At 38.7% G+C, this 22,502-nt stretch overlaps 1 protein-coding gene and 1 long non-coding RNA gene across 7 annotated transcripts in view; one reads left to right on the top strand and one right to left on the bottom strand.

Moving 5' to 3' along the window:
- The window catches only part of LOC139767278 (uncharacterized), a 28,189-nt gene extending 18,203 nt beyond the window's left edge, over positions 1-9,986 (top strand). Inside the window, exon 2 of the long non-coding RNA XR_011717030.1 lies at positions 8,526-9,986. This is a non-coding gene — a long non-coding RNA (uncharacterized lncRNA). The remainder of the gene's footprint in view (positions 1-8,525) is intronic.
- Positions 8,963-22,502, bottom strand: part of LOC139767276 (phosphoribosyl pyrophosphate synthase-associated protein 2) — a 48,180-nt gene continuing 34,640 nt past the window's right edge. For all 6 annotated transcript variants that reach the window (XM_071696462.1, XM_071696466.1, XM_071696465.1 and 3 more), the window contains 3 exons: positions 12,919-13,106; positions 12,643-12,789; positions 8,963-11,802 (listed from right to left, as the gene is read on the bottom strand). In XM_071696462.1, the coding sequence (XP_071552563.1) occupies positions 11,644-11,802; positions 12,643-12,789; positions 12,919-13,106 (494 nt within the window). In that variant the 3' untranslated portion in view covers positions 8,963-11,643. The remainder of the gene's footprint in view (positions 11,803-12,642; positions 12,790-12,918; positions 13,107-22,502) is intronic.

Genomic DNA, 22,502 nt, shown 5'->3' with positions numbered 1-22,502 from the left:
GGGAGGAATGTGAGGAGGTGAGGCGTGACGCGGGACTCTGGAAAGAGGTACCACCGATTCCCACTGAGATGATGGTACCTCGCGCCCTCCACCTAGCCAAATGGTCGTATAAAGCTTGTAAATGAACAGATATTCATAAATCTTTCATGAAAGGAACACATGGTAATTCTTTACGTGAAATCAATATAAAAGGAAAACATACTATTTTTCTTAAGACGCGTCTGTCAATGTGTAACTCCCATAATTTCCCAGCAGCGCTCAGGGTTATCAGTGAAGAGAACGAACTTCCCCACCGTCGACCAGTTCCTGGTAAAAGTGAGACCAAACTGGTAGAATTATACTCCACCAGAACAGGACCGAAGCCGTTAAGAAGAATGTGGCGAGGCGGTAAGAGAGGAAAACTGAGCTGGCCCAGAAGTTGCTGGAAGACCTTACGCAACAGGAACTCCCCGGAGGACGCGAGAGACTCCCCCAAGAGGTGGGGTTGAGCCCCTGCCTGAGGATGAGGTTGGGGTGCAGGGCTCCTACGTCAGCAGGTCGCAGATCTCATTAATTTCCGAGACCATGAGCTAGTCTACAGGCGATGCGGTGTAAATTCAGAAAGCCAACAGCCATTTGTCGTTCGCCAGAACAAGGGAGAGGGAAGACCTGCTCATTACACCCGGCGTCCACCTCTGTGCACGTGTGCGCGTCTAAACTTTGGTCGACACTTACGTCCTAATTCAGTTCTCAGCCAGTATTTGATGTGCGGTCATGAAACTTCACATGCACATGCATACTGATGAGCGCTTCGGCATGCCATCAAAAATAGATCGCCTCGAATTATGTTTCTGGCCTCAGAGACCAAACTTCCTTATCGGAGATTACTCATGTCAGTTCCCATTCCTGGATGGAGAGTTTGGTGGTACGTGCGGCGTGAAGACGAGGAGCAGGAGGGCCACCGGCGCCGAGCCTCACCCGACTGGTTGGAGAAAGCAAACCCGCTGGCCTCCCGCCCACCTGCCTCCCTGCCTGCCTGCCTGCAACAGGTGGGAACACCGGGACCCGTGAAGGCCTTCTGACCATACCTGATGTTTGGACGCTGTGAGGTTTCCTCAGGTGCCAAGCTTGTTTCTTTCCCTCACAGGATTACATTGTTGAACCACCCCGGATGGTACCACCCAGCCAACCAAGATGGTACTGTACCTTCCCCTTTCTTTTGATAATATAAGCACATCACTTGCATGGTCGCGGAAGCAGGAAAATAATGAAGGACAGGTTGCAGTCCACCCTAGGACAACGTCACTACGTGGAATACTCTGCGTGCAATTGTACGTCACCGTGACGCCAAACGAACAACACAAATAGCAGGGAATATATTAAGGTTGGAACGCCACCTAGAGTTCCATCTTGTGGGTAAAGAACTTGTCTACGTCATGGCGTGACTTTCATTTCCTTATCATAATGCTGCTCCTGGCGGAGGGTTAGTCTCAAGTGAGGAGGAGAGTGTGTAGGTAGTTCGCTGGGACGAACACGTGCTCTAAGGGCGTACCGACGTGTTCAGGGACCGTATCGCTTTTGTTCAAGGGTTTACCCTGGATAGGGAGGCCTTTGGTCGTGCTTAAAGGCAGTAACGTCGTGCCGAAGGGTTTTACTGGTTTCTTTTGTTTCCAGGGTTTGCCCTGTGGGTTCCAGGTGACCCAACCACCAATGAAGCTGTGGCAAAGCCCCTTGCGTCGCCCAGTGTGTGTGTGTGGCCGTCTCCTGCCACTACACAAGCGGCGGCGGGGCTGCTCCGCCGCCAAGAAGCTTATCTGGTGTTATGTGACGACGTCTCGAGCTTCCGCTGCTTCGAGGGATATAATGAATTTCAACACAACAACAACGGTTGCTGAGCATGAAGTCAAAATCTATCTTTTATTCCTTATATTTCATTAGTCTCACAAACTTTCTGTTGTCTGTCAAGGCGTTTAACATATGTAGCGTACGCAGACATATAGAAGACACCTTGTCCAAATGACTCTACTTCATTCAATGTGACCCAGTCCTTTGGGGTTAGGTCATGATTTTAACTTCAATCGTTCGCGTGAACTCAAACCAGTAATGTAACACATTAAGAAGGGATCGAATGTCATTACAGGAAACATCCACATCACGGATATGATTCGACATGGCTGAGATGAGAGTAACAGCTTCAACAGAAGCCTTCAGTGGGATCTGTTGCTGTACCCAGAACCTTACAGTACCGGAAGCCAGTCCTCACTTGGTGCGACCCACCCGCCGGCCGCCTACTAACACAAGATACTCCTGATTGAGAATCATACTCTCAGTCTTCTTGGGTTCGCAAGTATGAGGTCAGGAGGTGGTCAATGGCGGTGGGAATGCAGAGTGAGTCGTTCCAATGGTATCAGGTCCCCTCCGCTTCTCCAACCGTTATTCTAGGACTGTGGAGGCTCCAAACACCATCCTGGGATGGAGGCTACTCTCCAGTCCTAGAACTGTGAAGGTTTCCCCTCTTAGTCAGTCCTGCAACTGTGGAGGTTCCTCTCCCAGCCCAGGGACTGTGCAGGTTCCCCTGTCTGTCCTGGGACTGTGAAGAATCATCCTCTCAAGTCTGCTCTATGGAGGTATCGAACTCGTCCCACCACGTCATATGTTAACACAAACTCTACTCCATCACTTGCCTTCTGTTTCCATCAGAGGCGGCCTTTGGACGTTTGTGGCAAAGTGACCTTCAACAGGTGATGCACTTCCCTAATCCACCGGAGGATAAAGACTCCCGACCACCGAGAAAGACAAACTGGGTGTTAATATGGTTAGTTAAAGAACTGTGGGAGTGATCCCATGAAGACGTGGAAACAAATCATCTTATTAAAAAGATTCTGTATCGTTCTGTATCCCTAGGCAACCATGTTATCTCTGATCCAACGGGCTATTGAATATTTAAACGTGGCTGGTACACTGAAGGAACAGTCACCCCAACGCATAAAATGCTCTGATGAATCGTGTGGCTGGGGGGTCACCTCTTCAGCTCCTGCAGCATTATAGGTACACTATGCCATCTCATGGGCATCATGACTTGAGACGAACTGTAGGCGTGATAGCGTCATCCCTATAGCTCAGGACGGCGGCCGATAAAGTAAGTAGGCTCTTTTCTGACTCGTAACTGTGAAAAAAAAAAAAATACCTGAAAGGTCTGCATTTCCTGACAAATAAAGCTGTTTCTTCTGTTCAACGATGAAAGCTCCTAGTGAAACATCACACAGCAGAAAGTCCTATAACCTATAACTACCAAGATACAGTACTCCAGGAACTCACAATAGAATCCACGCATCTTCTATCGTAAGGAGAGAGTCGTCTCCTGAAACAGTGATGAAATCTGTCTGGCTGCTGCTGCTGCCATGCGAAACGTTGTCAGTCCAACATTAATTCACAGATGGTTGCCACTGTTTCCCCAAGGTGGTGCCACACAGGCCGTTTCTAAACAAGATTACCAAATCTTTTTACGAAGATCCCATGGCGGTATCTACCGTCTCACATCGCGATGCTCCTTGCGGGCTATAAATCATTTAACCATACATCTATTTCTAAATTTATCCAAGACAATAAATCATACGTTCCATATTCGGCAAAAAGTACAAACTGACACTGTGTTCAAGGGTCTTAAGGCGCTCATCTTAAACTCGTTGGACATTTATCGTATTCATTCTGTACTCAGATGGTCTTTTATGGCACTTAAAGGCTTATCATGCTCGGGCTTCCGTTATCGTATTCAAAGGTATGTCATCGCATGCAAGGGTTAGTAACCGTACTCATGTGTTTGTTAATACACTCGAGGGTTTGTTCTGGTACTCGCGCCTAAACTTTTGGGTGAGGCACCAATTAACATAATTAACAATGGCTTATGTGACGGGTATAGCACGGGCTGTCTCACTGATCATCCAGTATTAGAATACTAGTAAATCCTAAATGAACATGCAGTGGATCTGTGGTACCAACCCTTGAGAACAACCCTCTGAGTACTTCGATATATCTATTACTTCCGACTGTCCGACCCTTGGTGTAAAATTGTTTGGCTTCTCCCTCAAGGATCAGGTCAAAGGTAGCAACATCATTTCCAAGGATCGACCTGTCGTCCTTAAGGACTATATCGTTGTGGTATGAAAATGATTGAAAAAAAATCTTTCGTACATTCTTCATATATAACATTAATACTGGTAAAAATATTTTTTCTATCTCAACGTAGTAACTTGGTCTTTTCTAAGACAAGCAAATATATAACAGTCGTTGCCATATGTAGTCTTTAGGATACAAGAAAGGGTTGGGAAGTTCTCTCTGACTGCTTCGAACATTACATACTTTTCCACCCTAATGACCACAAATGATGGTATCTGGCACTTGTCACAGGACGTTGTCTCTCCTGCCAGTAACCATAAGTCAACCTTGTTATCCCCATCCTCAGCCTTGCTAGAACCACTTCTATTTGTCGGCAAGATCTTCGTCAGTTGTCCTTGGGTGCTATGAGGTAGCGCTGCTTTATTTATTTCAAAATTGGCTGGGAGCTTTGCCGTTATTGTGGAGTCGGTTTCATCCCACTTGGATGATTTAATCCAAGCTTCATATCAAACTCCATATACAAGCTCCCTTGCCTTGCTGAGGGGCACTTTTTCTTCGGTTTTCATGGAGTTTCATGGAGATGAACTCCTCTGTCCTGGAGCACTCAAATCTCTTGTTGGTTGCATATTTGGTTTTACATTTCGCACATTTGACTTTGGTGTATTTACGACCCTTTCTTTTGAAATCAGCACAAAAGCAGCAGCTCTTTTCTGAAAGGCATAATTTTCCAATATGTCCATAATCCATTTCTTACAAAAAATTTGGATATATAGTGGCAGTCATCTATTACAATATATACCAAACTGCAATGATCTTGCAAGGAACGTCATCTCTCTATCTCTGGTATGAACATAAGTACTAGTATTAGCATCTAAGAGAACAAATCACCCTGTAAACATGTTCCTCTTCTGCTACTCCTTTGCTAACCACTTCTTTCTGTAGCACTAAAAATAACACTTGTCCTCAGATTAAGGTAGTGATTGGCAGATACTTCAGTATCCCCCACAATCTTGTTCATTTATATCATCTTTCCCTAAAATACAGTTCATGCGCACAGAACATTATTTCCTCTCTGAATGATTCCAAAAGGCTTCCCATATCATAACAAAACGTCTTTATAAATATCAAATACTGATCAATTATCTGTCTTCTTGTAAAACGTCTTATATATATCTTCGGGAAATTCTGCAAGCGAAGGCCTCCTTGTCAGCAGTCTTCTCATTGGCTCCTGAGCCTTATTTGAACTCTTCAAGCCTTGTTCTTGATAAGGAAGATAAGGCACAAGAGCAAGCATTCCCAGAGAATGTATTCTGTCCTAGGTCATTCATTATATCTGAAGGTTTTGAGTCAATTTGTGGATTTTCAAAACCTTTTAAGAGAAGGCCTTTTTCAATTGCACAGGTTCACACTAGTGAGTTGCACCAAAATACCAGTTGAGTACACAGATTTTGCTGCTACTCTTGACACACAGGAACACTCAGATCATATTAAGGCATTCCCAAACCACTCAAAAGTATTGTCTCACCCACTCTCATACACACCCTCATTTCTTTCTACATTTCATTTCATCTTACCACATGTTCCCATCAAACAGATCATTTCCACATTCTGAATTCTTGACCTCTGTCAAATAGAAGAATACTGAAGGGGGAGAAATGGTGGAAGAATGATTGGAATGGCTGATGTGAGGAAGGCATGTACGGACAGAAATAAGTGGAGACTATTTATGCTGTGATTACCCTCTTGATGGGAATTCCCAGAAGGTACAGGCATTAGAGACTGATACAACAAACTTTTCAGTGCTGGTTAAATTCAAGCATGGGTTGCATGGTTGCATAAGTAAAACAAAAAACAAAAAAAAATAAAAAAATATGGAACAGGAAACATATATTAACCCTTAAAATGGCCAACATCAGTTGCTTTTCAAACTTTTTCCACTGCTGTTTAAATATGCAGCTGGTTTAACATATTATTATTAGCTTATAGATGTCTCTTCCATTGACTAGAAGGTGCAGTAAAAATTCTGCTATCCTTAGTAACCCTACAACCACAAATATAAGTGCATGGTTGTCTACCTGAAATTTATGCATACAAGGTAACCCCACACAAAATATTATAGATTGTTGGATGACCTAAGTTACTTGTATTAGAAGGGACACTTATGATACTATGAGTCAATGAGTGAAGAAGAATGAAATGAGAACATATGAAAAAGTGACACAGATATTTTAAAGAGGAATTTGTACTTATGAAGAAATTACATGACGTTTGTGCCCAACTGTCTCAATTTAATCCTGAGGTAATGAATGACTTTGGTGCGGATGATAGGTAAGGACTTAGAATATTTCCAAAGAAACACCTCCATTATCCTCCCCATAAATGCCAGCAACTAAGTCTCCTCACACTTACAGTGCTTTTAGTGGCACCAGGAATGGATGAAGGCAAGCAAGTATAAATATGTACATGTGTATATATGTATATGTCTGTGTACGTGTATGTATGTATATGTGTATATGCTGATATATACATGCATGTATATGTCCATGTATGGGCATGGATCAGGTGTTTGCTTTGAAGAATGTATGTGAGAAATACTTGGAAAAACAGATGGATTTGTATGTAGCATTTATGGATCTGAAGAAGGCATATAATTGGGTTGATAGAGATGCTTTGTGGAAGGTATTAAGAGAATGTGCTGTGGAAGGGAAGTTGCTAGAAGCAGTGAAAAGTTTTTACCAAGGATGTAAGGCAAGTGTACATGTAGGAAGAGAGGAAAGTGATTGGTTCCCAGTGAATGTCAGTTTGTGGAAAGGGGTGCGTGATGTCTCCATGATTGTTAAATTTGTTTATGGATGGAGTTGTTAGGGAGGTGAATGCAGAGTTTTGGAGAGAGGGGCAAGTATGCAGTCTGTTGTGGATGAAAGGGCTTGGGAAGTGAGTCAGTTGTTGTTTGCTGATGATACAGCGCTGGTGGCTGATTTGGGTGAGAAACTGCAGAAGTTGGTGACTGAGTTTGGTAAATTGTGTGAAAGAAGACAGTTGAGAGTAAATGTGAATAAGAGCACGGTAATTATTAGGTTTAGTAGGGTTGAGGGACAAGGTAACTGGGAGGTAAGTTTGAATGGAGAAAAACTGGAAGAAGTGAAGTTCTGTAGATATATGGGAGTGGATTTAGCAGCAGATGGAACCATGGAAGCGGAAGTGAGGCACAAGGTGGGGGAGGGGGTGAAGGTTCTGGGAGTGTTGAAATGTGTGGAAGGCAAGAACATGATCTCAGAGGGCAAAAATGGGTATGTTTGAAGGAATAGTGGTTCTAACAATGTTATATGGTTGCGAGGCATGGGCTATTGATAAGGTTGTGCGGAGAAGGGTGGATGTGTTGGAAATGAAATGTTTGAGGACAATATGGGGTGTGAGGTGGTTTGATCAAGTAAGTAATGAAAGAGTAAGAGAGATGTGTGGTAATAAAAAGAGTGTGGTTGAGAGCAGAAGAGAGTGTGTTGAAATGTTTGGTCACATGGATAAAGTGAGGGAAGATTGACAAAGAGGATATATGTGTCTGAGGTAGGGAGAACAAGAAGTGGGAGACCAAATTGGAGGTGGAAGGATGGAGCAAAAAAGATTCTGAGCGATCGGGGCCTACACATATAGGGTGAAAGGCATGCGAGGAATACAGTGAATTGGAATGATGTGGTATACCAGGGTCGATGTGCTGTAAATGGATTGAACCAGGGCATGTGAAGCATCTGGGGTAAACCATTGAAAGTTTTGTGGGACCTGGATGAGGAAAGGGAGCTGTGGTTTCAGTGCATTACACATGACAGCTAGAGACTTGAGTGTGAACCAATGTGGTTTTAGTTGTCTTTTCCTAGCGCTACCTCTCGTGCACGCGGGGGGAGGGGGGTGCCATTTCATGTGTGGCAGGGTGATGACAGGAAGGGATGAAAGCAGCAAGTATGAATATTGTACATGTGTATATATGTATATGTCTCTGTATGTATATGTATGTATATGTTGAAATGTATAGGTAATGTATATGTATGTGTGTGGGCATTTATGTATATACATGTGTATGTGGGTGGGTTGGGCGACTCTTTTGTATGTTCCCTTGCGCTACCTCTCTAACACAGGAGACAGCGACAAAGTATAATAAATAAATAAATATAAGATAGATAAATAACCACCAACACTGTGCCTGTGCATGAAATATGAGTACAATAAGAAAACGAGCTAAATAGAAGGAAATGTCATGTCCATGTATTCCTCTGTTATACTGAGCTGTCAATTGCCTCACTCACATCTCTCCCATGGTCACTTAGAACAGAACCCCAAGCCAACAGAAAGATAATCATATAACTTTATGTGAATTTTCTGTTAATTCTATGAGAGAATCTATCATTTCATTAAGGATTTATTTTCATCTCTTTCAGTTTTTGCATACTCCATGATGGAATGTGTGGGCCATGCCCACCATTTCAGGGTTAAGGGCACCTCAAAAGACCGAGATTTGAAAGTTCCAGTTTCAACAATGGTACAGAGGCCAGATGCTTGTTAGTAATATGGATTAACCAACACCACACAAGAGTAACTGGATTAGGAATTATCCATGCTACACTGTGACTGCCTCATAACATAAGTATCTTGTACCTCCTGTTAATTACAACATGATATGGGACCATCATGCACAGAATTTTATAATTTTGCATTCACATACTGTATTAGATTCCAAAACAAGAACAAATAAAAGATTTTCAACATCATTTTCAATTTCTGCCTCATATCTGGCTGGACACTGGATTTTGGGGAACTGATTATTTTGTAAAAAATGAAGTTGAATATCAAGGTAATCTAAAAAATACAATAAAAGTTTTGTTAAAATAATATTTGTATTTTGGTTGTATTTACCCCACAATCTACATGAACATTACACCATAAGACAAAATATCTTGCTTCAATCAGCTATAGTGAGGTAACAACACATTCTGCAAAACTAGGGCTAAAATGCTAGATATATTATTAGTTTTTCTTTATTCAGGTAGAAATTAATTACATTATAATAAATATATATCTATATATATTTATACATTTATACCTCAATGTTAGTTTTCTGATTTATTCTAAGCTATGATCTAAAAATTACATTAAGGCTATGTAAACTGCAATGTCAAGTTTGCAGTGGTGCAAACATCCAACTGACATTCTTGAGAGGGGCTGGGCACAGAATTAAACTGAGAAGTGGGAGAAGCATGGAAGAGTAGTATTAAGAAAAGGAATGTATAAGAAACCAGCTGGAAAGTGGAAAAGGTAGGTAGTTTGTAGACAGACAGCTATTCTTCTAATAAAGACATCATTCTTTTGTGAGTAACAGATATTACTTACAACTGATATCCATTCCACTATTATCCACTCTTTGAAAGGTGGCAGCCTTCTCAGTTCAAATGGTTAATCTAGTCAAGGGTCTTTGTCCTGGCAAAATGATAGGCCCTTCACAAACACAGCCCAGATTGCCCCAAAACCATGTCTGGCAATGCGGCTGAACACAAGTCTCTTAAGGAGTAAATGAAGTATTACTACTATTACTACATTAACCCTTTAACTACTATTTAAGAAAAGTTTTTCATAATGCCTGAAGTCAGAGAGACAGCAATCTTTTATTGAAATGTAAGTTTCCATGGGGAAGTATTTTGAACTGCTTTAGCAAAATGAAATATAATTTCACTATTAAAATAAAAAAAAAAGTGGATGCATTCCTTAAAAGGAAATCTTTTAATGTAAAATACTGACAATTTCATTAAAACAAAAAAGTGAAATAAAAAATAAAAGTACTAAAGGATACTCTTGATGGAAAAGATTAAAATTTAGAAAAAATACTTCTTTTTTTAAAATAAAATTGTATATCAATTTATTCATATCTATGGCAACTGGCTACTACTGATTACTAATATTCAACCAAGGAGAAGGTAAATGGTCTAAAGAAAAAAAAATACTCATGAAGTTAAGATTCACTATCAGTAATTATTGAGTTATAAGAAGTTAAAATTCTTTAATAAGAAATGCCCTCTACTCATTACATGCATTCACCATTTAACTCAAAATGTCAGTAACTATATTTCCCATCAGTCACAGAATTCTACAACTAATTGGTAAAAACTACAAAGAACACTTCAAGAGGAATACTAAACATTAAGATATACTTTGAGGGGAAACTCTTCTCATTCCATCATTATCAATCTACCTTTTTATGAGAAGCAACCAAAGGAAGCTATGGAAAAGTCTGTGGGTAGGGAGCTGTGACTTCAGTCCATTATGACAGCTAAATACTGGATGTGAGCAAATGAGGCCTTTTCTTTGTTTTTGCCTGGCGCTATCTTGCTCATCCAAGAAATAGCAAATCATATATATATATATATATATATATATATATATATATATATATATATATATATATATATGGATGTGGCCTTTGTTGTCTTTTCCCAGCACTACCTCGCGCACATGCAGGGGGAGGGGGTTGTCATTTCATGTGTGGCAAGGTGGCAACGGGAATAAATAAGGGCAGCAAGTAAGAATCATGTACATGTGTATATATGTATATGTCTGTGTATGTATATATATATGTATATGTTGAAATGTAAAGGTAAGTATATGTGCGTGTGCGGACCTGTACTTATATACATGTGTATGTGGGTGGGTTGAGCCATTCTTTCATCTGTTTCCTAGCGCTACCTCGCTAACTTGGGAGATGGCGACAACGGATAACATACAAACCTCCAACATTCAGAACTGTACCCGGGACCCCTGTGCACCAGGCGGGAATGCAGGGAATACGTGGGAAGTATTCTGTCTCCCCTATTCCCAGGGATACATATTCATTTTTCATAAATATTTGCCATTTCCTATGTAGGCACGATAGTGACGGTAACAGATGAAGAAATGGCCTCAATCATTATCATCCATTCTCTAGCTGTTATAAATAATGCACCAAGGCCAGAGTCCACTACCTACAACGAGGCCCCACAGATCTTTCCGTGATTTCCCCCAACCATTTCATATGCTTTGGTTCAGTTCATGTACAGTTTTGCTGAAGAGCTTACCATCCAAAGAAGCTGACAGTTCCCTGATACTACAAGAAGAGCAGCCTTTAGAAAAGTCCTGGGTAACACCATGACTTACACAGAAAGACATCCTAGGGTATTTATAAAAAAAAAATAAAACCATACATTGATCTACAATTCCCCAAGGCACCTTCCTTGGGAAGGTCCTGGTTCTCCTCTAGCAACCCTTTTCCAGGAGCTCCTGGAGCTCCAACGCTGAACAACTTACAGTTGTAGAGATATGACAGACTCCTTTGGTGTATAAAGTTCTTCAGAGAGACTGTACTCCCTTTCATCAACAGACAATGATCCAGCCTTACCAAAGGTGACTCTTGACTCAAAGTGCAACAGGCAAGCAGAATCAGATATATATATATATATATATATATATATATATATATATATATATCGTACAAGTCAATATTCATGAAACAAACTAATGCTCGTGCATTGCCTAATCTTCAAGTGTGACATTGCGGAATAAATAGCTCATGCTTTCATTATTGTGGATGCGACGAATGGACTCTGCCAGGAGGATACTGATGTCAACAGTTTTGATCTTGTGACACTGCATCTTCTGAATTTCATGGGGCACTGTGTTGGTGACTACCACCTAGATAGCAAAATTCGAATGGAAGGAAACAAAAAAGGTGTATTAAATCAAGAAATATCAATAATGGATGAGACACTAAATCTAGCCTATCAGTATCTTTATTTTCACCAAATTCATGAAGCATCATCTGAGGTTAGCACTCACAGGTATCATCATAAAAAGAACACCAGTACGTTCATATCTAGCCATAAAACGAAAATGGTTTCATTCACAAAAAAGGTGGGTAATACATGTATAATCCCTCAACACTTTGCTATTATCAGTTTCTGGTTCTGATTCTTAAAAGTAACCTTTGAACCATCAAGAATTCAAAAAGATAACTTGGCTCTCTCAAAAATATCCAATAGTTGCCTTCTCCTTCAACTCTCATTTAAGAAAGCTACTAAATCACAATTATAAAGACAGTGCTCATGTACACTAGTAGGCGCTTGGAAAAAGTAAAAAGAGAGGCCCTAAAGAAAGAATACTCATGGGATAAAGATATCAAAAAAGATTTTTCTTGAGGGAAAGATTTTCACATATGACAGCAGTATAAATGAGGTTGATGAATCATAAAAAGAAGAAAACAAACAAAACAAAAATATTCCTGAAGACAACCCCAATATTTCTCTAATCATAGTGCTTCCACAAGTGAAATATGGCAAGCTGATTGATACATCTGACTACCTTTTGCTTCTTTATGCCATTTCCTGCATTCAAAGTGAGGTGGTGAATATTGTCATCATCACCATCAGATTACATCATAAGCCCCTCTCAGGGAGTTCTACTTAAAGCTCTATGCATTTGTAAGCTTAACAAGTCTCACTGAAATTTTTGCCCTCAACATCATCCAATACATACCTCATCAATTGGGGAATCATCAATGAGTCTTGGGGCATCAGATGACAAAAGACCATGTGTGGCCATCACATAGATCTTGTATGCTCCACGATCTTTCAACACTTCTGCTGCTGCCACAAAGGAGGCAACATCATCAATCATGTCATCCTGCAAAACAAAAAATCAAATAATCTCTGGACTATTAAAATATAAAATGTTCACCCTTATAAGAAACACAAAAAATTTAAAGCATATAATCATTTATGTCTCCTCCAACTGAGTGATCAGGCTACGTACCACCATAATGGCAATGCGTCCCCCTACATCTCCCACTACATTAATTGGAGGCTTCTCCTTTGCAGCAAGAGCTGGCACTCCCACGCCTACATCCATTATACGCGAGTGCTCAACAAGAGGTGGAGAGTTACGTCCATCAGCTTGCTCATCTTCATTCGTTTTCTGCTCTCCATGTATAACTGCAATGCCTAAAATCCAAGATATAATCCAAAACAGTAGTTACATGAAAGTACTGTGCAGGTTTAGTACAGTGAAGCTGGCAGTAATGACAATACTGATAGCTGTGAAAAGCTTTCGTGGATTGTGATAAAGTGATAACATTGAAAAAAGCTGTTAACACAAAAAAATGCAACAATGAAAGGGTTATGATGAGAAAATAATAATGGCAGCTGGCACAACCAAAGGCAAATGGTGACAGTTATGACGTGAAGCATCTTTTTTGAGACCAACCACTGAGGCCACAACTGAGGTAATACAAGTCATTTGTCCATATCTGCCTTGAAAAGCATATGTAAACACTAACTGTTACAGACTGTCAGTAAAGATCTACTACATATATACATGCAGAGATATGAAGTCATTATCATGCATACACACACATGCATATCGTATCTGCAATCACAAACTTTATCAATGTATAGTTCCAATCCAGTATCATAAATATTCAATACATGAAAGCTGCATATACAGAAAATATATTTTTGACACTGCTTTACAATGAATATTCCTGAGTTAATGTAGCAGATCCTATGGACAGCTTAGCATTTTAGTGTTGGGGTCACTGTCAGTCATATAGTGTAAAAAATTATAAAATCTTGTGTAAATGTGCAAGGTGAGGTCAAAAGTAGACTGAAAAATGTGGTGCAAGGGTTAGAGATGTGAGTAAGAAGGGCATATGGGGGTAACGAGGAATAAGTATATGGGTCGTGTTAGTGTTTATGTGTTAAAAACAGTGTTGTAAGGGAAATACATGATAAGGTGTGAATGGAGTGGAGTGTGGTTATGAAATTCTATATGAGACAATGACATGGTGAGGAGCACATGGAAGCAAGGCAATTCTGATTAGATGAAACAGCGATGGGGAATGAAATGATTGTGGGGACAGGAAATTATTGGCACTGGGTTCATGAAATGTTGAGGGGAAAAAGTGGTGGTACAGGATGTTAGGTGATGGTGGTGGTGAAGAAAATGGGGTAAAAGAAGTGGTGACAAAGGGCACCAGGAAAAGCTAAGGGGTATAAAGTACATCCATATAACATTACGCTCACCAAGCCACTACACTCATACTGTATTATTTATTCTCATCTTATATACTTCATCACACTTTCCCTTACTTTGTCAAATCAATGTAAGATTTCCTCCAGTCTCACAATTTACTTTGAGAAATCTATATATTCTGAATTATTTCTCATCATGCTAACATTTTTTTTTTTTACATTCTTTAAGCTTACCACACCACAGTCAAGTTTTGGTCTTAAAATATCACTAAAATATTAGATCCATTATATGTATGGATGTTACACTTATATTTATGAATAAGAAAAGTTAGGCTTTACTATATAGCAATGAGATATAAAGTAACTCAGATACAGTGTTTATTTTACATAAACTTTGAAGGGAACTTCACTGGAAAATGTTCTGATTAAGCCAAACTAAAGAAAAATGTATGATACAGTAAGAGTAAAATGACATTATGAGTCCTGTGCTAGATCTGCATCTTTACGCTGTGATATATGCTACACATGACACAACACCTCTGTTCTTTGATAATTATGTTAACATGGGACATGGTATGCTTGTCTTTTAACTTGTAGAGAGGTAGCAGGTTAAAATTTAAATGAGGGAAAGCTACTTATCTAGGGGTATGGAAGGAGGAAGACAAACTTTCTGTGTACTTTTATCACTGTCAAATAAGTAGTTGCATGTATATGTTATGGACTATCTGAAAAAAGGTGAAGTAAAGGCATTACTTCATATCTTTATCACCGATGACCACATAAATCCCTGTGGATTTATTTGGGTATGGAGGATTGAGGGCTTTCTTGCTAACCCTTTTGCATCACATAAGACAACATTCTTCAAATGACATTGAGTAGTCTAGAATTAACTAATGACATTTATTCATGTGACCTACCATGACATATCAGATGGTTTTCAATTTTTTTCTCTCTTCTGAAAAACATTGCTGTGCCTATTATTTTGGAAACACCTAATTCTTAAAGAGATATATCAACAATTTCATTGATCATTGTTTCTGTCCTTCCAGTCACTAAATAAGTGTTCTTCAAATAGAAGTCTTCATTTCCTATACTTTCCTCCTCTTTCAAGCACACACACACACACAAACACACACACACACACACACAAATGAACATGTACTCATGAAAAAGTAACAGATATATACCATTTTTATTCCTGTTTTCAGATCTTGAAGCACAATGATTTGATCCCCTGCAACAAAATTACCAATGCAATCAGCTCTTCCCAAGAGCACTCCTTTCTTCATTTCTCTCACTTGGTCATCCACATCAAAAATCACTTTATCCCTCACATATGTGGTTTACTTTCATTTTAACCCACATTAACCATGAACTCACTTCCCTGCATTGTTTAAAACAGTCCCACTGCTCATTTCATATCAGAAATGCCAGTCTTCCTTCATGCTTGTCCCCTCACTAACCATACTTTACCCTTACTCTTCAAAGTTGTAACACTCCTAACAATAACATCTAGTTTCTTTCATCAAGAATAGAGCAACTAGTACAGGTTGTACCTCTCTTATCCAGCGCTCTGTGGTTCAGCAACTCCCATGGTCCAGCACATTTTGAATCTACCACCATTAGTTATTTATTTGTGGATCTGCCACCAGGATGGCACTGTTAACAGTGCCAAGGTGCCGAAATCTGTTTTCCCTGCATCCGAGCTAATCAACAGTCCTGTTAATTTCTTATATTCAGCTGTATTTTAGCCCTTCAGGATGTCATCCAAGAGACCAAGAGGTGGAAAAGATGGTGCTAGTGTGAATAAGCAATAGCATAAATCATTATCTATGCTTGAAAAGGTGGAGTTACTGAAAAAATTAGATAAAGAAACTTCTGTAGAGACTTTGTGTGAGTACTGTGTATGGCTTAGGGGTCAATTTCTCTTTTCTGGCATTTTCTGTGGTCTGGCAATGGCCAGGTCCCAAGGTTGCCAGATTAAAGAGGTACAACCTGTAACGATAATGCTCAGAGAGATGGGTCCATTCTAGAACAACTTAAAATAGATTAGACATGGAAAGTACCTACAGTAGAAGCACATATAAGAAAGACTGATGAGGGGAATAGTGGACTGAAATCAAGAAAAACTTTTAAAGATGAAAAAGAGAAACAAAGGGTATTTACTGGTGAAGTGAAATTGAGATATGGGGAAGCTCCATAGATATCTGCTAAGTTAAGCTATAGAGAGGACCCCCATATCCTTTGTCAGAAAATAATCATTTCAGGAAACTGCAAGACTTGGCCAATAAACAGGGTAAACAAAACTTAACAAATTGGCAAAGCAAGAGGTAGAAAGACATAGATTATTGACATGATTTTTGCACTATAAGATCATATGCCATTTAAAAGAAGAAAGGAAAGTAGAGGAAGAAATGAGGATAAGAGGATTATGAGAGAGAGTAGAAATGGCAGATGCAGCTTCACATATTGAAGACAAAACATGAAAGTACTGATGAGATAAAAGGGAAAGATCTGTAAAGATTACATCCAAAATGGAGCGTAGTATCTAGGTAGTACTATTGCAAGTTAAGAAAGAATCAAAGTTTTCATTAAGAAAAAGAGAGCACAAGAAGCAAGAGAAACAAGTAAAGAAAATATCCAGGAAGTAAGAAGCTGGGACCATCAAAAAATCTAGAGAGGAGATCAGCTAAACAACCAACACAGAAAGGACAAACAACCTATGTAAAGCTGAGCTGGCCTGAAAAAATCACACAAAAGCTAGAGCTTAAAGACCAAACTAGGAAAACCAATCAGATGAAGTAGGAGCTGTTGAGATTAAACTTTCCATAGATATGAAATCTTCCCAAACATTTCCTGAGGGATACATGACAGTAAAGGAAGAAAGATAAAATAAAAAAGGAGGGAGATTAGCCCATGTAGTAAGGGACACCTTTAAGTTACAGTAAACACAAATAGATGAATCCTTTAAACAGTAGGTATTGCAAAGAGTAACAAGATGAAACCCTTGCATAATTGGTTTGGTACGGCACAATACTCCAGAAAATTTCAACAAACTGGAACAATCATCTAATGAAAACAAGAAACAATCACAATGGTGTAGGAGGCAGTGAGACATGCCCTTCTCAGATTAAAGTTAAATTCTAATACTAAGAGATATTAACTGAAAAGGAACTGATTAAGAATATTTGTTTTTGCAGATAGTCAGGGTGATACAAGTTCTTAGAATGAGAACAGAAAAATTTCAAGTATCAACATGTCAGTGAGCATTACAGCAGGTCAAAATACCACAAGAAACAAATATCCAGAAACAACACCTTACAGGTTTTGAGCAATGGCTCCTACAAAATTGAATGACAGTGTATGGTATCCCCTCAACAATATCTAATTACCTTACTGACATTTGAAAAACACTATCAACATACTAACCTAAGCTAATACTACACTTCAACCAAAACTTAACTTTCATGAAAACACTGACACACGTGATACGCACCTGACATATTCAGCACACACCAACAGGAAAACTTTACAGATACAGAATTTGACTGGAGAAAAATAAATATACACTATGTCCATCCAGCCTCGCCCCCCACTATACCCAAAACTAAACCACAATAACTCCATAAAACACATAACAAAGCTCTTTGTACCACCAGAATGCTCTTAAATTACCAACATAATTCATCCCTACAAGCAGTCCAGAAGAAAACAGACAGATTTAGACATGACAAATCTATCATCAACTGCTGCTGCATACAACCCTATCCATCCCTGCCACCCCCTTATAAATCAATCATTCCTACCTAGAATCGAGAAATACATCCTGAACTTACACTTTAAACACCTACACAACTAAATCACCCTCTAGCAAATAATTTCATTACAACCAAACACATTCATAGCCACATAAGCCACTAAACATACAAGTCACACCCCAAACACTATTCTCAATGCAACCCATCTCAAGACAAACTTGTTCTAAATCTACACTACCCGGAGAACAGTATAAGCAACGGCATCTGGTTCAGACTTACAAATTCACAACTGATAATAAGATAAAAAGAAAATGAATTCTCAACATTGGAAAGTTTAGTAAAGTGAATGGCAAAAAGAGAGAATCTTTGAACCTTAAAGCCAACTACTGGAACAAATCTTTGAAATTTACAAGTATCATCAAATTCAGAAATGTAACAACAAGGGTTGGCATGCTCTTAATGGACTGAACCAGGGTTTGTGAAGAGGTCAGGGGAACCACAGAAAGGTTTGTGGGACCTAGTTGTGGAGAAGGAGCCGTAGTTTCCAAGCATTACACACAACAGCCAGAGAATGGATGTTAGCATAAGTGGCCTTTTTTCATCCGTTCCTGGCGCTATCTCACGAACACAGGAAACATCGATCAAGTGTGAAAAATTCACATCTCCATGCCTAAGTCTTGATATACTGCATAAAATGTTATGAATCTTGGCCTTACTGGAGGGTTGATAGTCTTGAGTACTCCACAAATCATCATCAAACACTGTACATTTAAAATCTAGATCCAAGCATGTTATTCTAATCATGATGAACACATAATTAATGACTAACAGATTTTAAAAATATTCTTGATGATGGATGATCAAGTGCTCCACAAAAACAAAGCATCAGTGATGGGTGCAGTGCCTGGGCTAGAATCAGCACTTGATAACATGAGCAATAAAACTCATCCCTTGTTAATCAACATGTGCTTCAGGGTAAATTCACTTGAATAATTTGTGAGTATAATACATCCAGAATCACAAGTGAGGAATAAAAGTTCAACAATAACCTTCACTGTAATTTACCACTGATCATCATTATGTACTTTTACCATCATCAATCTCTACTAAAACGATTGCTTTAAGAGTTGATTTCAAATTCACTCCTGAAGAGACATGTGAGAACAAGTTAAAGAGTACCCTTTGGTATCATAAATAACAACAAAAAAACATAAACAACAGTCAAAGTACAGTATACAAATCGTGTCAAAAAAATTCTTGAAAATAAAATTTGAAAATATCAGTATGTGTAGCAGTTTCCACTAATTCATGATGGCAATATTTGAATAATATCCTAAACAGATAATTTTACTTTAATGGTACAGCTAGTATATTATTCACAGCAATTAATGATAATTTTAAAGTCTTTTACATGACTTCCATCTTTAAAAATCAATCTCTATAAAATAAATTTGAAGCAATAAAGACAAGTTGCCACTAGCAGCATCAAAAACTGACAATATAATCTGACCAGCTGTGTACAAGAAATGACAATCAAACCTTGAGAAAATCATACTGCAAAGCTACTAACAAGCCACCAAAAAAAAAGTGCCAAAAGCCTGTACAATTGTCTCATACTCACCATTTCCTACAGACAGTTGAGGGAGAGGGGAGAGACTTAATTTAAAATTCAAAATAATAAAATTCTGCCATTTCATATTCAAAGCAAGACATTTTAAGCCAATTCACAGTAAGTCTGTTCATTTAATTCTGATAGCTACTCCTTTCTACTTAACACTTACTTTATTTCACACAATTTTCAACATTCAGAGTGGGGTACTGCAAGCTGAATGCTCTCCTCAGTCTTCACTTACCCTCCTAACAAACTGACAAATACTGTACCAAAATTTCCTCATCATCATTATTACCAATGCCCTGATTAGCTATTGCTAAAGGCCAGAAGAAAAATTTTCCAACATTTTATCTATTCCTCAGTCTAAGATTACTTATATACAAACTATTCTTTCATCAACAATATCTAACTGTCCTATACTAGCTTGAGCTCCATGGTTTGCAAATGCTTGTGATAAAAGAAATTTTCTCAAAAACTTTTAAATCATTCCATTACCAAGTGTATTTGCAATCTTTCATTCTCATCATGGGATTAGATCCTTCCAGGGTGAGCATAATCCATGGCCTGAATATAACAAAGATCAGGTTTGTGTATATGTCTACCAAACATCCCTGGTCCGAAGATCAAAGGCCAAAATAATGGCCTGGGGATGTGGGATTACCCTCACTAAAACATGCAATACAGGTACATCACCGATTTTCTGGCAACTGATGGTTTGATACCTCCTTTAGTCCACACAAAATTATGTGAGGGAACTTGAAATTACCGCAGCCACCAGACTAGTTTACTGGGCAGCCACGGATGGCACTGTGTGTAGGGCGCGCTTATTCACATTCTTTATACTGCACTTGTTGGTGGTGATACTGCAATTCTGTGAGATTCTTAGCTTATTTTGCTTAAATTCTTAAACATAACCCTAGCTATGGCTTCTAAGACATATGAGAGTGTCAGTCGTGGTGTCAAACGTAAACACCAGTCCATATCGATACAAGATAAAATAGAACTGTTGAAAAAAATGGACAGCGGCATTTCGGTGCATAAGCTGTGTGACATCTACAGTATTGGTTCGTCAACTGTTTATGATATAAAGAAGCAAAGAGAAAAATATTGAAATTCTATGCAGACAGCGATTCTAAGAAGCAAATGACAATTAGAAAAACTATGAAAGATTGTAAGAGCACTAAGCATGATCAATGATGATGGAATGGTTTCAACAGTGTCAGAGTGATGGAGTGGACTTGTCAGGTAGCACGATAATGAACCACGCTAAGTTGTTCCTAAAGAACTTAAATTACAACATGAGTGTAACTATAGTGAAGGATGGCTTCAAAGATTCAAGAAGCATCATGGAATTTCCATGAATAAAGTGTGTCGAGAAAAGCAGTCTACAAACCACGAAAAAGCTGCCAAGTATGTGAATGAATTTGCGAAACTCATAGCTGACAAGCACCTCAGTCCTGAGCAGGTGTATAATGTATCTAATTTATTTATTTAACTTACATTTAATATTTGTTTAATCTAAATTTCTAGCAGTCCATGGTATACTTTAGATATATGGGAGATGTATAATTAGTGGGTTAGAAGTGTGTTGATGAATTATTATTACTTGACCATGGTTGGTCCAGTAAAATGGTTAATCCGGCTAAGCTTTGGAACCACGAGCCCTGGAAAATCGGTGGGGTACCTATATACTCTAACATTCCATAATATCACTCTCCAACCTACATCCCAGTGCTCTCTTTCAAGAAACAGTTCTGACAGTGAGTTTCACTTAAAAAAAAAAAAAAAAAAAAAAAAAAAAAAAAAAAAAAATTAAGTGAAAACAAGGCGAGTGACTTATTACGTGTATATCTGTACCAACCCCCTTATTACAGATATCACAGAACTTCTTGCTAAAATGTTCTATATGCTGGCTATGGAACTCCATTTCCCAATCTATGTTCCAAGAGAAATTCTGTTATGCTATATAATTACCCAAACTGTATCCCTTCTTTCTAGTATTCTGTCTAATCTTTTTGTCTTCAATAACCATGAAAATCAAAATCGGCACTGTATGATCACTTTTTCCATGTGGAGCACCATATCTGATATCTTTTATTTCAACGTTGTTGTACGCCTCGTCTGGTGTATGGTATACTTTCCCTAAAAAAATAACCTCTATTCAATAAAAGACATTTGGAGGTGAAGAGGAAAAAATAACATAGCAAAGCATGTCAATTACAAAATGAGTGAGCAAACTTGATCCCAGCATCAATATTACATTTAAAATAAAAATTTATGTTTACTGAACCTGCCTTGAATAGATGACTTATACAAGCAAATGCTTAGAATTTTTTTTTAAAGAAAATATCTAAAAGATTCACATAGGAGGTACTGCCAAAATCTAGGAAACAATGCAAGTGTACCACAGACTTGTCAGGCACAGGGAGAAATAATCTGAATGCCGGTTATGTGTTTGAGATGCAAGATAATGATTGCAGAACACTGACTCCAAGCTAATAAGTGGTAACCTTAGTGAATCAGGCCTGCACAGATACTCTCTTCCTGCCACAATGAAGCAATAAAATAAAAACTATACTAAAGAACTACCAACCTGTTAACATAATTCTCTTCCTTCTCCTTTCCATTTATCTATTATCATTACTCAATTCCCAATTTCAAAGGCTGAACTAGGTAAACACAACTTCCAAACATCACTCACAACCATCTTCAACATATGCCCAGTTTGTTTACTTGAAACAAAGACTTCAAAATGTATGAAAGTGCTCCTTACTTTTCCATTTTTCTATTCATACCACCTACATAAAATGCTTCCACTGCAACTGGTCTACAGACATGACTCTAGCCTCATCATCTCAAGTATCCCTAGCCATTACACATTTTCTCAACACATCTAAACATTTCCTTTGTAGCCTACTTCTTGTACCTTGTATTGTACTGCTATATGTCTTCTTGATAGCTTCTTGACATTTTCTCCCTTCTTAAACAAGGGAAATA

Source organism: Panulirus ornatus, chromosome 59 (assembly GCF_036320965.1).
Source record: "Panulirus ornatus isolate Po-2019 chromosome 59, ASM3632096v1, whole genome shotgun sequence".
Lineage (NCBI taxonomy): Eukaryota > Metazoa > Arthropoda > Malacostraca > Decapoda > Palinuridae > Panulirus > Panulirus ornatus.
The sequence above is the reverse complement of the archived record's forward strand: the minus strand, read 5'-3'. Positions and strand labels throughout refer to the sequence as shown.